The 15,682-nt window shown below is 39.5% G+C and overlaps 1 protein-coding gene across 4 annotated transcripts in view; it reads right to left on the reverse strand.

The window, feature by feature from the left end:
* JAKMIP2 (janus kinase and microtubule interacting protein 2) overlaps window positions 1-15,682 on the reverse strand; it is a 155,186-nt gene that overhangs the window by 27,789 nt on the left and 111,715 nt on the right. For 2 of the 4 annotated variants that reach the window (XM_037016535.2, XM_037016537.2), the window contains exons 6-14: window positions 11,804-11,950; window positions 10,991-11,131; window positions 9,150-9,206; window positions 8,305-8,424; window positions 7,260-7,388; window positions 5,638-5,721; window positions 4,913-4,975; window positions 2,018-2,116; window positions 730-828 (exon numbers count right to left, since the gene is read on the reverse strand). In XM_037016535.2, coding sequence (XP_036872430.2) covers window positions 730-828; window positions 2,018-2,116; window positions 4,913-4,975; window positions 5,638-5,721; window positions 7,260-7,388; window positions 8,305-8,424; window positions 9,150-9,206; window positions 10,991-11,131; window positions 11,804-11,950 — 939 coding nt within the window. The remainder of the gene's footprint in view (window positions 1-729; window positions 829-2,017; window positions 2,117-4,912; window positions 4,976-5,637; window positions 5,722-7,259; window positions 7,389-8,304; window positions 8,425-9,149; window positions 9,207-10,990; window positions 11,132-11,803; window positions 11,951-15,682) is intronic. The other 2 variants (XM_037016536.2, XM_037016538.2) reach the window with 1 other exon arrangement.

The raw sequence follows: 15,682 nt of genomic DNA on the forward strand, positions 1-15,682 counted from the left end.
GGTATACCAGGCAGCTCAGAGCGCAAGCGGGAGGCGCAGGAATAGTGGGACGCGTCCCAGCTTTATCTCAGGGGGAGATACTCGCCACGTAATTTCTTTATACTGAAGGGCAATACGTGTTCCAGGAGATGGAGCCACTTCCATTCAACCTTAATATTTAAAATGTATTCCAATATCACTAAAGGTAAAATTATATTTTGTCTAAGTGAGCAATATGTTGTAAAATGTAAGTCCTTCCAAAAGAGGAATCCTCCCTAAATTAAACATATGAAGAGAGATGGTGGATTACATGATCTCAAAGTCTCTTTAATACTGAAATTCCAAGATTATGAATTGCATAGCACTTAGAATAAGACAACCAAGGGACTCAACAGAGACTTTTTTTTATCTGGCACACTTGAAATATGGCTCTCGAAGTATCAAATTTAGGTAGTATTTCCCCTAGATAATTAAGGTAATAATCTTAATAAATGTTTTGATTTTGTATCTTTTTTTTGTTATTCTACTAAGTTATCATGGCTTCCTGTGTTCTCTGCTATTGCCATTCATATCTCTGTCACACATTTATTTTGCTTTCTTGATTTTCCAAAAGTATTTTCAATTCCCACATAGTTTGTTATCAAAATGACATCCAATAACTGAAAGACAAAATGATCGTGAGAACCTCCCTTTTTCCAACTCCCAGATTTTCTACTTTCTACAAACATAAAAAAATAAGTATCTGCCTACCTTGACACCTTCTTTCATACAGTAGATCTGCAGGGCGCTCACACCGTCCGAGAATGGGTGAATTTGTAGATTAAATGGAGGGGATCGCCTCTCTCTTTCCTTGAAATACAGTGAAGAATAGGTAAGAATTTTCTCAAAAAGCAACAACTGATTAAACACTAAACCAGTTGTCTGTCCTCTCTTTATGCTATTTCATCATTTTATCAATACGTTATGTGGAAAAAAAAATGTAACTCAAGATGTTCATGGCTTAAATTTAATGGGAAAGAAACTGATTAATCAACTAAGAGGTATGGACAAGTATTTATAGATAGTGTCACCCAGTCTTGCAAATCTTTTGATTGGGGGGAAATGCAGGAGCTCCAATTTAAACTGTATGAATATTCAGAGCTTCCAGGTGTCACAAAGAGTGGTCTTTTGACCATGAAGTTTTATGGCAGCTAACAGACTTTTGCATATTCAATTCATCAAGCTTTAGGAGTAAGAAATGTGGTCTATCAAAGATGACAACCCTTCTTCACTGAGGAATGCCAACTGCTCACTCTATCAAAACCCAGTTTGAAATAACTTAAGAAGCTGCTGACAGAATAACAAAGAAATAAAAAGGAAATTTTTCTTGTCCTTTACATATCAACATGCATTCAACTAGACCCGAAGCCAGATTCGGCATGACACAACTGAGATCTGATTTGATGGATATATTTTACTTTAAAAAAAAAAAAAAAAGACTCTAAAATTTGCTCAGATTAACCAAAGTATTTCCTCAAACAAGTTTGCTTGCTTCTTAGCTTTTGGCATGAATGCACTTAGACAAAAATGTTCACTTACAAATTCAAGCAGCTGATAAAATATTTTTGCATATAGCACATTTTGAAATACAATTCTTGAGGTAACTGTTGAGTGACTCAACAATTTTTATGAGTCAGAATTCAATGAAGGATGGAAATGATTACTTAAAGGCAATGAAATATTGATGTCTGAAATCTACGATTTAAATTATTAAAAAATTATTCATTAGTCTGGTTCATAAATCCAATAGTGTTGAAAAGCACGGTATCTGAGCAGACAATTCTTGAGTCGCGTCAGTACTTTACCACGTAGAAGTCACAGTACTTAGACACGTGATTTAACCTCGGTTGCCTCATCTATAACATCTTGACGTGGCTGTGAGGTCCAGTGAGAATCTGCATCTGAAACGCTTAGTTCAGCACCTCACACGTAGAACATGCTCCGTGCATGTTAATTATTTTGATTATTTTGATTATCATGATTATCATCGTTTCCTTACTTCTAGCTCTAGGTTTCGAAACTCCAGCAGCTCATTCTGGTCTCTGGCATCCTGTAGTTCCTGTTGTAACCGGTGATTTTCTGCATCCTGTTTTTCTATCTAATAAAGTAAATCCTCAAGTTAGGTAAACATTGCAAAAAGCACCTACAACTTTGTGAAGCAAGCATGGATAACATGCATTTACTCAGTGAATGAATTGTCTAGACCATGAAAAAACAATCCCAAGTAAATGTGAATAAAATAAGTCTTTGGCTTTCCTTTTAGTTCTCCTTCAGCCGAGTGTTTTGGGTCACAGGGGAAAGTGGTGGAGGGCAGCTCCATTCCTTGAGATGGAGGGACCCTGAACAGCCGATCGGAGAGTTCTCACTGTGCCCACACGGTGGGTCAGGGACAGAGTCCTAGAACTTGATTTAATGGTGTACACAGTGGAGACTGACACCTCTTATTTCTGGAGTTACAATTGTCAGAAAAATATTTTTTAGAACAGCTCTGACCACATATAAAACTTGACTACATTACAGTTACTTGTAGAATAAAGTCACACTTGTTAATATGGAATTCAAAAACCTTAATAATCAGCTGGTCACCACCTGGCTTTCCCGTTTTAAATCTTATCACTGTCTCTTCCGCACACTCATGTGTGATCACACACAGCAGCATCCAGAAATCCAACTCCATCCTACGGGCTGACTCCCCGGGACCTCCACGTTTGCTCTTCTCTCTGACAAGGGCCCCCCTCATTTTTTTTCTAAGTGAGGAAATCCTATACTTCCTTAAACACCAAGCCCTAACATGTCCAGTCATAAGAGTCTTGCCCTGTCTACCCATTCAGAATGACACTTCTTCCTCTGTTTTCTTATTGGGCTTTTCTCTAAGGCCTCTGGTTTCACCCTAACGATGCATAGAATAGAGTTAGTTGTACACCATGTGCCTGGCCCTACAGACACATCCACTTCTACAGGGGATCAGAAAATTTTCATGATCTGCCATAGGTTTGGGGCTGCTTTTGATGTTAGCTATGTGGATGGGCCTTATGCACAGTAACTATTTAAAATCTTGAATTTAGAAATAAAAAGCCAGGGCTGTTTATCATAGGGTGAATCTTATTTTCCCAAGTAAACACACTTAAAGTTAGATGTTTAGCTTTATTGTCACTTAGGTTTTTTTTTTTACTCTTAGAAGCCTGAGCTCAAAAATTCCTCTAAATGTTCCGGTTTCCAATTATATAATAAATATATCATGGGGATAAAAAGTACAGCATAGGGAATATAATCAACAACTTTGTAATGTCTTTGTATGGTGACAAGTGGTAACTACCCTTACTGTGGTTAGCATTTTGTAATGGATATAATTGTTGAACCACTATGTTACACCCAAGACCAATGTAATATTGTATACCAACTGTACTTCTAATAAAACAATTTTCCTTTTAACTCAAAGTAATCAGGGCCAAAGGAAATCAGACAGAAGACACAGGGAATGATTTTTCAGATACAGAAATGTACTAACACTTATTACTGGGCATCTCTGAGATCACCAAAACCCTTCTCATAACCTCATCATATAGAAAAATGATGGGGAAATAGTGAAATATTACGTGACATTAATGCGGTCAAGTTCTGCACATTAGATTTTTGTGGTCTAGTACACTTATGAAAGTTTTCAGAAGTCGACTTGAGTCACAAAAGAGATTCTACTTCCTAGAATCTTGGATTGGAATCAGAGATGGGATATTTGGGGAGATTCCTGGTTCTGGTGGTTAGGATTAGCAACTAGATCAGGGGCTCAGCGCTTGCAATTCATAGACCAGGGCCAAAGTCTGATGAAGTGTCTTCATAGGGACCCTTAACCTTTCTGAGAGTACCATTTCTCAATCCTGGTGTGCACCTTTATACGTCAGCTCGGTCTCTCCTCATGCATAAAGTGAGAGGGTGTCTCACTATGCCAGACCAGAGGGGACGGAGGACAAGCATTATCTTTCCCTTCTCAGGCTTACTAGATGTTATGGTTAACTTTTATTACTTGTCAAGGCTAGTAAACATTGGTAGAAATAATCCTAAGATAATTTCTACATAACTTTGGGTCAACCTATAAAATTACTTCCCTTATTCAAACAGGCTTTCAAATCTGTTTTTGTCAATAATAATAGAAGATTACTTTGTAACCTTTGCACTAGCTTTGTGGAAGGTAAATACCAAAGGAAAAACCACCTTTGAACTTAAAATGATCTCTATTGTATTTCACTGCCCCAAATCAAAAGCTGATGTTCCAATAACCAAAATTAATTACATCTTTTGGGCCTAAGCCCTGTTTTTGCTTCTTGATTGTTGATCAATCCCTGGACATGGTGTTTTGTGCTCTAGATGCGTCTTTAAAAAAGTTCTTTCACTTAAAAGTGTGTAAACAGCCAAGATGAGCAGAAAGAATAAAAGTGAGAACAGTCTCCAGTCGTCAGGACACGGTCTTGTAGTCGTATTCGGTCACTTACTCGCCCAAAATAAAAAGTCCTATTCGCAGTGGCTTTTTCTGTAGACGGACAACCACATAGGATGTGTGCTTGTGTGTGGGTGTATATATATATATATATACATATATATATGTACAGTACATATACAGTGTGTCTATGTATATATATGGTCAACGAATCATTATGTTTCAGGGATCACATCCTTTCAGGTTGGCATACCACCCAGCGCGGAGCCATGCACACGTGCCACTTAGCTGACGGTGACGGCGGTGACAGGGATGCGGCGGAGTGCGCAGCAGAGGTGGGTGCGGCGCCAGAGAAGCCTCCCCTTGCCCCAGCCCCTGTGCCACTCCTGAGGGGACCCCTGCTGCTCCTGGATCGCTCATCGTTTTCTCCTCTGCCCGCTAGGGTGTTGCGGCCCAACATACCTTTTCTAAAAGCTCCTGGTTTCTCTTAATGAAAAGTTGTTTATCTTCTACCCAGTGTGAATCCTGTTTGACAAAGAATATCGCGCAGTCAGCATTTCAGAGTGGCACGGAAGAGCATGTGTCGTCAGACCACTTGGCCAGAGCTGCCCTCTCCTCGCCCAGTTAGTTCGCCTGCCGACTACTGGCAAACGACACCCACCCCCGCCAGCTCCTCAGTCAGACACTGGGGCCGAAGCTGCCAGGAAAATTGAACCCCCTTTCCGTTTGTCCCTCACTATCTCTACCTTTTCCCGTCTGAATAATCCAGGACCAGCCGTCTGGGGACTCAGAAGTGACCACACAGGCAAAAAGTGAAAGGGTCAGAATGCACACAGGCTGGGTACATATGGATGGAGACATTAAAATGCAGAACCATAAATGCAGCACAGAGGCGAGGAGTGCAGCTGGAGGGGGTGGGGGGGCCTTTGTCTGCAGAGCTGACGACCACTCAAGGCTATTTGTACGGGGCTCCTCTTCCTCGGACATGCTCTCTGTTGCCCAGCCTTATTTGCTGTGGTGGCTGGGTTCACACTCTAGCCAGAAAAAAACACCAGGGACAGAAACAGACACTTGAACATTCTGACAAGTTTGAGAAAGGTCACTGTGGAGAGCCGTGCGCAGGGTGACTAGAGGAAGGCCAGACTGCACTGGCTGCACCTGCAAGCTGCTGGGAACCAAGTGCCTACCTGCCCTTTCTGAGCCAGGGTCGCCTCCAGATCTTCAATTTTGGCTTTGTACCTTAGCACCTCTGCTTGGAGCTGTTCTTGGGCCTAGTGAAATCAAAATTCCAGAACTCAGTAAGTGAAATGATAATTCAGTATTTTTCTTCATCTCTGTTCCCTTGTTAGAACTCAACAAGGGAAAAAAAGAAAAGAGAAGAATTTTCTATGATCAAAGAATCTTTCAAAACTGCTTTTATGATCTAAATTCTTGCTTAAGTCTTTGGGTGGCTCCCCCAACCAGCAGGTCTTCAGATTGGGATTCAAGACCTCCCACCACCTTTACAATCTGTCCCCACTGCTCATCAGCAGAGCCCACCCCTCACCCCTCACCTACTGGTACTTTCCTAGTTTCCTAGCTATGCTTGCAACTCTTTTTAATTTGAATGAATGTAATGAATGAGTGTAACATAATACAATGAAGGAATGTAACTCTTCTCTCTTTATTTGAATAAATTTCCCTTATAGAAAGCCTTCTCCCATTTTGCCTCTCCAAAAACTCTCCATTCTTTCAGAGCCAGCTTTGTGCTCTGAATATATCTAAAAAATCTAAACCTAAATCCAAATCTATGTATGTATGCATGCATGTCTCTCTCCCTACCTACCTATCAAGTGCTTTGTGTGTGTGTGTGTGTGTGTGTGTGTAATAGGCAGTTTTGGACGCTGATCTTACATGGAGCACCTTTTATTTAGTCTAGTGATTTGCTTTTAGATTCTCTTGTGTTCTCTTTATATAGGATATTATTTTCTGCAAAAAATTAATTTTTTGTTTTCTGCCCATACACATATTTTTTTTCTTGTCTTGTGACTTGGATAGGTTCTTTGGTTCAAAGCTGAATAAAATCAGCAGCGGTAGATATCACTTTCTTACTCTTCATTGTCAGGAGACTCTTTGCATTGTTAAATACTATATTTACCTTTATCAGGTTAAAAAACATCCAAGCTTAATTTTACTAAGAATCATTTAAACTTCAAGAGAGCATTGAGTATAATTCTTTTTCTTCTTGTATCAAAATGAATATATCTTTAGTTTTCATTGATGCTCTTTCATCTATATCATCTATTTCTGCATTTCTTTCTTTGGATTGACTCTATTGCTCTTTTTCTAACATACTGATTTGTTTTAGACTATTTTGCTCAGAATTCCTCTTTTATCAAACACCTGCCTTAGAAGCTATCACAAGGACTAAATGAGATATTGTCAGTAGAAATTTTTTGGTAAGTTGTCAGTATAACACCGTGCAGTTATTAACTAAGAAAAGAAACTGGCTAACCATAAAAATTTCTTTTTGCCCCCAAGCAAGAAACTAAAAAAATGGATTATCAAAATTCAACATTGTCCATATTGAAAATGTTAAGTTTCCCAAGAGCAAGAAAAAACTATGTCCTCAGCTATCTTTAGAGGGAAAATAAGCATTGATCTAGGCTGTTCTATTGTCTCTAGATCCAAGGTTTGTTGACATGAAAGATAAAACAGTCAAAAGAGAAGGGTACAGGGCAAGCTATCCTACTGACATGTTTATGTCACGTGCTTTTACGCTGTGGCTGCTGCAGGCCAACTCAGAGCGCCTCCCCGGATGCCCACTGACCTTGGCTTCTCTTTCAGCATCGATGATGCCTCCGGTCTGTTCCTGCAGGAGAGCATATGCTCTTTGGAGGGCCTGGTATTCTTTTGTTAATTGTCGAAATCGTAGCTCAGATTCCTCAGCTGCTAAACTCTTGAGGTTCAAAAAAAAAAAAGCCAAAAATTAAGTATGTTATGATAGCGTCCTGTGAAATACTAAGATTTGTCCACTTTTTAAAGGGAAAGTAAAGGTTTGTTTCATACTGGTTTCTGTGTGATTTTATTTTTAATTGTAAAGTATGTGTATGGGCACAAATACTACAGTACCTCCAAGATGGACATTGAATTTAAGTATTTATTGATTAAAGAGGCATTTGCCTATTCACTTGTTTCTGATTATTACCATTTGGGTTTGGGTTACAGTCAAATTGGATCCAAACAAAGGAACTTATACCCAGACTTTGAATCCAACTTGGAGGAAATGATACTCAGAGTTTCAGTGTCAGGTCTTTTCAGTACATTCACGTCCAACAACTTCTTCCCCAGATAAATCATAAAAACTTGGGTTTTATAGCTTTAGATTTCAAATTTCAGAGCACAGTATAATCACCAGGGAGGTTTGTGAAAAATGAGGATTTGGGGATTCCACCCACAAGATCCCAAGTCAAGAGCTGTGTATCACAGCCCAGGAATTGTCGCTGTTACTGAACCCCTGGGATAATTCTGATGAAGGTGGTTGTTGAGCACACTTGGCTTAAATTAACACTGTCTGAGACTGCACTAAAAGCTTGTTCTTTGGTTTATAATTTCCCTAGATGAAGAACTTGGGAGAGTAAGTTTTATTTTGAAAGAAATCTTCAAGTTACAGTGTGAACTCTAGAGAAGTTTTCAAATAAATGCAACTAGTTCTTAAGAGATAACAAAGTCAAGTGTGGTCTCAAAACTGGTCGCTGTTGTGAGATCATCTTGCGCTATTTGTAGAGGAGATAAAAGTGAATTGCTTTTGCTCCTCCTTCAAGGAAAGTTTTGGTGACAATATCACAAAAGACTAGAGAAGTGGAAAAGCTTACTTCATCTAAGTCATCGTCAGGAGTAGCTGGTGTTCGGTCTGTTCTAAATGAAGCCATGGATGATGTCTCTGAATCCATGGAGTCCTCATCATACCCAATGAATGGGTCCAAAACAGGCCTCTAGCAGAGGGAAAGTATATCTTTACTGACACAGCTAAATGAGGGGAAAGTTGACGTATCAGTAAAGCGCTGTCAACTGGCATATAAGCGCAAATTAACGAAAGAAGACATGGGTCTTTTAATGCTTCTTTGATGAAATAAACATATATAAAATAAACAAAAATATGGGGATCAACAGAAGGGGATTATCAAATCTTAAGTCGTATCACCTAAGTCCATATCCAAATCAAATGATGTACATGACAAAAAACAAAAATCAAACAAATAGCCATATTAAAAAACAAAACTGCGTATTATCAGAAGCTCTACAGATATTGGTAGGTTGGGGGTATCATCTGCAGTAATATTGTCCAAGTGAATGGTGAAAATGTATAATCACTTATAGGGGAGGTATCAGGTGCTAATATTATTCAGTGGGAGATGTCAGCTCATGCGTGTCTCTTGCATGTTCTTAGAGTGTGGCTCTCCGATTGGTCAGGTAACACTTCCTATGTCATTTCTTCACTCAGAGGAAGTCATAATAAAGCAAACCTTTGCAGGTTAAAATTCTCTTGCTTCTGAGAACTGTCAAGAGACCAGATTTGCTTCTAGCAAATAAAACCTGTGGTTTGCTGCAGTTCAGGAACATCTGATCTATCACATCTTTGCAGGAAGATTCCTTTGCAAGCCTCACTTCGCTGGCTGTGTATGTGGAAAAAGCCTGACCGCCCTTGTTGTCTCATTACCTTGATGGGCTTGGAACTTCTCCTGTGCCTCCTCCTGCGGATGAGCTTTTCTCGGTCCTGGAAAACAGGTGGATCTTTCAGATCTTGAATTGGCACATACTTCCCTATAGGTTTTTTTTTTTTACGGAGACAGAGTTGTTTTCCCCTGATGCACTCTGTAATTCTACTTGAGATTATGTTTTGTACATTTTGGCAACTTTAGAGTTTGATACTGAAATATTTAAAAACGATTCTACTTTTCCTCTAATCTGTGTGGATCTGAGAACCTCACGGTCCAGAAGGGCCTTGAGCTCCTGATCAGAATCCTTTGTTTTATACTTGAAGAACAAATAGCTCTGAAAATAGTTACTCAATTCTTCAGTTTTCTTAGACCCAAATGACTTGAAATTTAAGTGTTGAACAAATATTATTTCACAATAAAGAAGAACTTATTCTGTTCATTCAATCACAGAAAGCCATCTTTTGACTATTACACAATTGTTTTTACCCATAGTCTCTGAAGATGGGAACAGAGAACCTACTTGGGCTGGAAAAACCTAGTGGTTTTTTCGGTGGGGGCGGGTTCTCATTGGAACATTCTGGGAAACTCAAAGAATATTGAAAAATAGTGATCAATTTCTTGATTCATTCTTGTGAATAGAGATATCCTGGGAATTTGGTGTTCACCCACTACCTACTCCATGTACTTACTGTACGAATTCAAAGGTAGATGGAATCAGTCTGACTGAGATGCTTAAACATGTCAAAATTTTCCAAGAATCTTTTTGTTGGACCTCAGGATGCTTAAAGCCAGGCAAATTCGTGGGCTAGCGAATCTGTGCAATGCATACGCTATTAAGGCTATGGAAGTGAAGCGAAGGGCATAGTGCTTCAGAAGACCATGTTTAGTAAATAATCTGGTTTAAGCCACTGGTGTGAACCTTTCTGATTTCTCACTTTTAGAAGTAAAAATATTTTGATCATGCAACTTTGACATAAGTGAAACTTTAAAAACATACACTCAGATTACCATCCTAGTATTATATGTGTATTATAATGTATTTTCAACATAGGAACTTTCAAGAGGATGAGCCATACATAAACAGAAGTTGTAATCTTTTCTTCCCTCCAAGACAGTAAGTCGTCTGGCCTGCCCTAGTCTGGGGACTACTGCTTAAAACTCCCCAACATCGGTTCTTCAACTCTCTGTGCCCTGGCTTTGTCCTGGAGCAAGCGCTATCAGAGATGTCATTCACAGAATACAGACAGAGGGGCAAAGAGGAGGCCCTAGGGCATTTAAAGGTCTCGGCCCACTGTGGGTAACACAGACCTTGACCAGATGCAATTGGGAATAATAACTACTCTACCTGCTTCCCCAGAGGCTGAAGTCATGGTCAGAAGATCTGGACTAGGGTTCCTGTTTCGTCATGTAAATATTTCTTAAACTGCAATTACGTGTGCGACACTGAGTTAGGTATAGGGAAAGAGGCATACGGTCCTACTATTGTAAGCAAACTATTTCATCTCTGAGCCTCAGCATCGTGATATTGGAAGGCAATGACAAGGTATACCCACACTACCTACCTACTTTTGTGACGATGCATTTGTTCTTTTAATGTGCTCTGCAAATATTATTTGTTACAAATTAGTTAACAAAGTATTATAAATAAAAATGTATAAAACAATTTAATAATAGGAAGTATTTTTGAATTGAGTCTCTAGAATCTATTGACATATTAAACATACAAACTTGGCCTCTGGGGCTAATCCAAAATTACTAAGTACTTAAGTGTATGCTGATATCTTGGCTACTTGTCCTTGGGAACAGCTTAGGGAAGCTTAGGGAACAGCTTAGGACCTACCCTTGTGAGCTCATCAATAATGTTCTGTTGCTCAATGACCTGAAGTTTTAGAAATTCTGTCTCTTGTTCTTCATTAGCTTGATCGAGGTCATTCAGAGATTTTAGTTTCTTCAGCGGTGGATGGGATGTTATTTTTTCTCTCTGAATTGGAAAAGAAAAAGTACAGGTGGAGATTTTAAAAATTCCAAACTTTAGTGGTTTACCTAGAATACTTGCAGAAACTCTGTGAGACTCCAGCTAAATTTGAAAATTGTTCTGTTCCACTATACACACACCAAGTAAAACCCGCAAGTACATTTTATCTGCCATAAAAAGTTGGAATCATTGAGAATGTCTGCAGATCTGTATAGCTGTATTGTAAGTCTGCTGAGGAGTGTGTGCATTAGTTTGTCACTTCTCCATACATACTATAATATAGGTGATGACATCTATTTCCCAATAATTATGCAAGATCTTAGAAGATAATGGGTCCCCCTTCTGCACAGTTCTGTAAAGAGCATGTTAGTGAAATTCTTGAAGGAGGTTTCCGTGGCGAGGGGCTATGTTAAACTTCACTTCACTGTTTGGAGCTTTGGGGGGCATGCAGATTCCTGGAGACACTCAACTATTCTGCAAATTTAGAAACCCCGTAACATTCCGAGCGAGCAACCTTCTCTCTTGCTTTGCTCCTAACAGTTATTTGCTTATACAGGGGAAAATCCGAACTTTCATGAGAAGCACTGTATTTTAAAAATAAGTCGAGAAAGAACCATACGTCAGGCTAGTGGAGTAACATGAAGGAGGCTGCAGCTCGGTGGGGTCTGCGATACCCACCATTTCTGAATTCTCCTTGGTAACGGCTTTTAGCTTCTCTTCCATGCGCTGCAGGGACACCATCAGCTCATCGTTTCTCTTGGCGAGGCACTTGTTCCGTTCCAGAAGAGGTTTACATTGTTTTTCGGTTTCCCGCACACGTTTTAACTGGGAAAACAGAAGTGACAATGTGTGCCCTGCACGTGGGGGCACATGGGGCGGGAGAAGGCCCCCCTGTAGGGCTGCCATTGCTTCCCTGCCGGCTCGGGCCCGACCCTGGACACGTCCACTCCTCGCGCAGGAGGCCGCGGGCTCCGCTCTCCGGGTCCCCCGAGGCCTTTCTTCGCGGTGCTCGCGGCCCCCGGCGGTCTGGGTCCTTACGGGAGCGGGAACTTGGCCGGGGAGACGCTCAGGCGGGGGGCGCGCCCCCTGCGGCCCCGGCCCCCCAGCCCGGCGATCCCCAGGGCGCAGCCCCGCTCCGGGCCGCGCGCACCTCTCCCGGGGCCCCGCACCGCCGCTCGCCGGCTCGGATAATGCAGCGCATCCCAGGCGCACGGCCACCAAGTGACTCGGCCGCGACCTGGATCCGTGGCTGCCAGGGCCCATTCTTCCCACCAGGGGGCTTGTTAAGTCTCCAGACTCATGAAGGCTTTATTTCAAGAACGCTTTATTAAAAAAAAACAAAACTTTCAAAACTCTGTTGACACTTGCCTGCTTACGAGCGTTTCACTGTCACTAGGCCTGGGAAATGCATGATGGTGCTGTCCCCTGCCCATAACTAGGAGCGACCACTCTTGGGTGGGCCCGGTCAGTCTAAGGCAGGGGCCTCAGCCTCGGCACTCTGTCCTCTCGGGCAGGTATGTTTCGGTAGTGAGGAGCTGTCTTGGGTATTATGGCATGTTTGCCAGCATCCCTGCCCTCTGCCCACTGGACGCCAGTAACACCCTCCCAGCTGGGGCAACCACAAGTTCTACAGATACTGCTGGGAGGGCCTCTAGTTGAGCATCGCAGGTCTAAGCGTGTGAGTGCTGTCTCGGAGAACAGAGCAACACATCCCCTCGGACAGCCCAGATCTGAATTACACAGGTCCACTTATAGGTGGGCTTTTTTTTTTTTCAGTGAACATATTGGAAAATTCTTTGGAGATTTGTGATAATTAAAAAAATATATTTTCTTTAGCTTACTTTATTTTAAGAATCCAGTATATAATGTATCTAACATGCAAAATATGTATTAATTGACTATGTTATCGGTAAGGCTTCTTCTGGTCCACAGTAGGCTGTTAGTAGTTAAGGTTTTGGGGGGTCAAAAGTTTTATGTGGATTTTGGACTGCATGGAGAGTTGGTGCCACAAACTCCTGTGCTATTCAAGGGTTGACTATAATTGTTGATAGTCTCTCCCTTTGACTCCAAAACTCTCCTGTTTGGGGGACATATTTTATGGCCACTTTATTCATAATGGATTTCCATGGTAAACCTCTCACATTTAGTTCATTCATTTCATACTAATGATTTCAAATATGAGCAGGTACTGGGGTAGGGGTTTCCAAAGCAAGAAAGTGGAGGGCATATCAGAAACATTTGAAAACTATTTTTAAAGTACTCACTCCTGTTTTTGAGAATCTAATATTTTGGGAAGTGTTGGGGTAGGAGACTTAGCTACCTATGAATATTTGAAAAAGTTCTCATGATTCTAAAACAGTATTCCCCAACTCTATCCAAACCACCATTTGAAGACTTGCATTGTAAATCAAAGGCCAAAAGTAAATTTAGTTTTAAAAAATAATCTCACTTAATGCTCAGTTTTGAGCTTTGATGCCTGAAGCATTGATATTAAATATTGAGTACATAAAGGACAAATAAATTATTCTACTAGGTTCATGATTTTAAAACTTACCTCTTTTCTAGAGGTCAATGATGATGGTCTTAATATTCAAATTTACTTATTATATGCTATTTATAGAAAATGCAGATAAACATAAAGAAAAGGAAATATCTGTAAATCTACCATACCATATATCAATAATCATGTCTCCAAAGTGCCCCCCAAAAATGTTCCTTTTAAAAGGTACACCTTAATACAATAAAAGATGAAATATATATGTGTATAAAAATATATACACACACATATATAATATAAACACTAAAAGGAAAAAATTTGGTATTACTTCAACTATTATCAAAGATTTTCAATCAAAAAAGTACTATTAGAGATAAAAAAATTCATAATGATGAAAATATATAATGAATCTTAATTTATATGTAACTTCAAATATATATATGAAGCAAAACTGACAGAACTAAGAAGAGAAATGGACAAATCTCTTGTGAGAACAAGCAGGCAAAAATATCAGTACGGATATAGATTTAAAATGAGACTATTAATAAATGACTCAAAATGCATCGAGTAGTTGCTGAATATACCTTCTCTTCCTGTGAACACAAGACATTTCTACAATTGACCTTATGCTGGAGTCATAAAGCAAACCTCAGCAATATATATATATACACATATAATATAATAAAGGGATGAAACGATGCAAACTATGTTCTCTAACTACAGTGAAATTAAGGTAAAAACAACAAAAAGAGAACTCAAAAAATGTCCAAATGTTTGAAAATTAAACCATATATCACTAAGTAACCCACAGGTTAAAGAATAAATTATATGATATTGGAGAAGAGTTTTTGAACTAAATAGGAATACACTCTGACATAAACAACTTACAGGATGAAGCTAAAGCCACACTGAGACAGATTTATGACCTATGGTGCATATATTTGACAAATGGAAAGCTGGAAATAACTCCTTTATATTAACAGCCACTATTCAGAATGTAAGATGTAAAGCAGAGAAGTGGGATATTTAAAATACAAATGTGCAAAAATGATGTAAAAAATCCCTAATATTAAAAGAAAACAAAGCAGCATAAAAGAAAATGGGCAAAGACCAAGCACAAATCATACAGGATACCCAAAAAGGCACAAAGTGTCCCCCAAAAATGTTCCTTTTAAAAGGTACACCTTAATACAATAAAAGATGAACTATATATGTATATCTATATTTCAAATAGATATTTGAACAGTTACTCAGCCTCATTTCTAAGAAGGAAAATAAAAATTAAAATCCTACAATAAGAATGTACTTCACACCCACCAAAATGACTAAAATGATCAATTATCTTTGTATGTTGGCAAAGATGTGGAGAAACGGCTACTCTCATACATTGCTGGTGAGAATGTAACTTGCAATTGTGGAAAGCGGATAATAGCTGCTGAAGAGGACCACGTGCATATGCTGTGATCCAGTAATTCTGCTCCTTGGGATATTCCCACCAGAAATGAACACATTTTCTCACCAAAGACATGTAACAGCATCTTTAACAACTTAAAACTGTTGAGAAGCAATATAAATTCCACTGACAATAGAAGGATAAATATATTGAATAACTGAAAACAAGAGAGTATGAAAATAGATGAATTCTGGGTGGCAGCATAATGGATGATTCTCAAAATGTAATGCTGAGGAACAAAGCCAGACACACAAGAGTAGTGACTGTGTGATTTCATTCACAACACATTTTTAAAAATGGTGATAGACATCTATAGTGACAGAATTCAGTCTACTGGTTAACTTTAGAAAGATGGTAATTGGTAAAAAATGAACAAATGTGACTACATCAATCTAAAAAGCTTCTGTACAGTGAAGGACATCATCAGCAGAACAAAAAGGCAACCTACAGTATGGGAGAATATATTCATAAACAATTTATCCAATAAGGGGTTAACATCCAAAATATATAAAGAACTCACATGCCTTAACACCCAAAAAACAAATAACACAATTAAAAAATGGGAGGAGGATCTGAACAGACACTTCTCCAAAGAAATATAAATGGC

Source organism: Manis javanica, chromosome 14 (assembly GCF_040802235.1).
Source record: "Manis javanica isolate MJ-LG chromosome 14, MJ_LKY, whole genome shotgun sequence".
Taxonomy (NCBI): domain Eukaryota; kingdom Metazoa; phylum Chordata; class Mammalia; order Pholidota; family Manidae; genus Manis; species Manis javanica.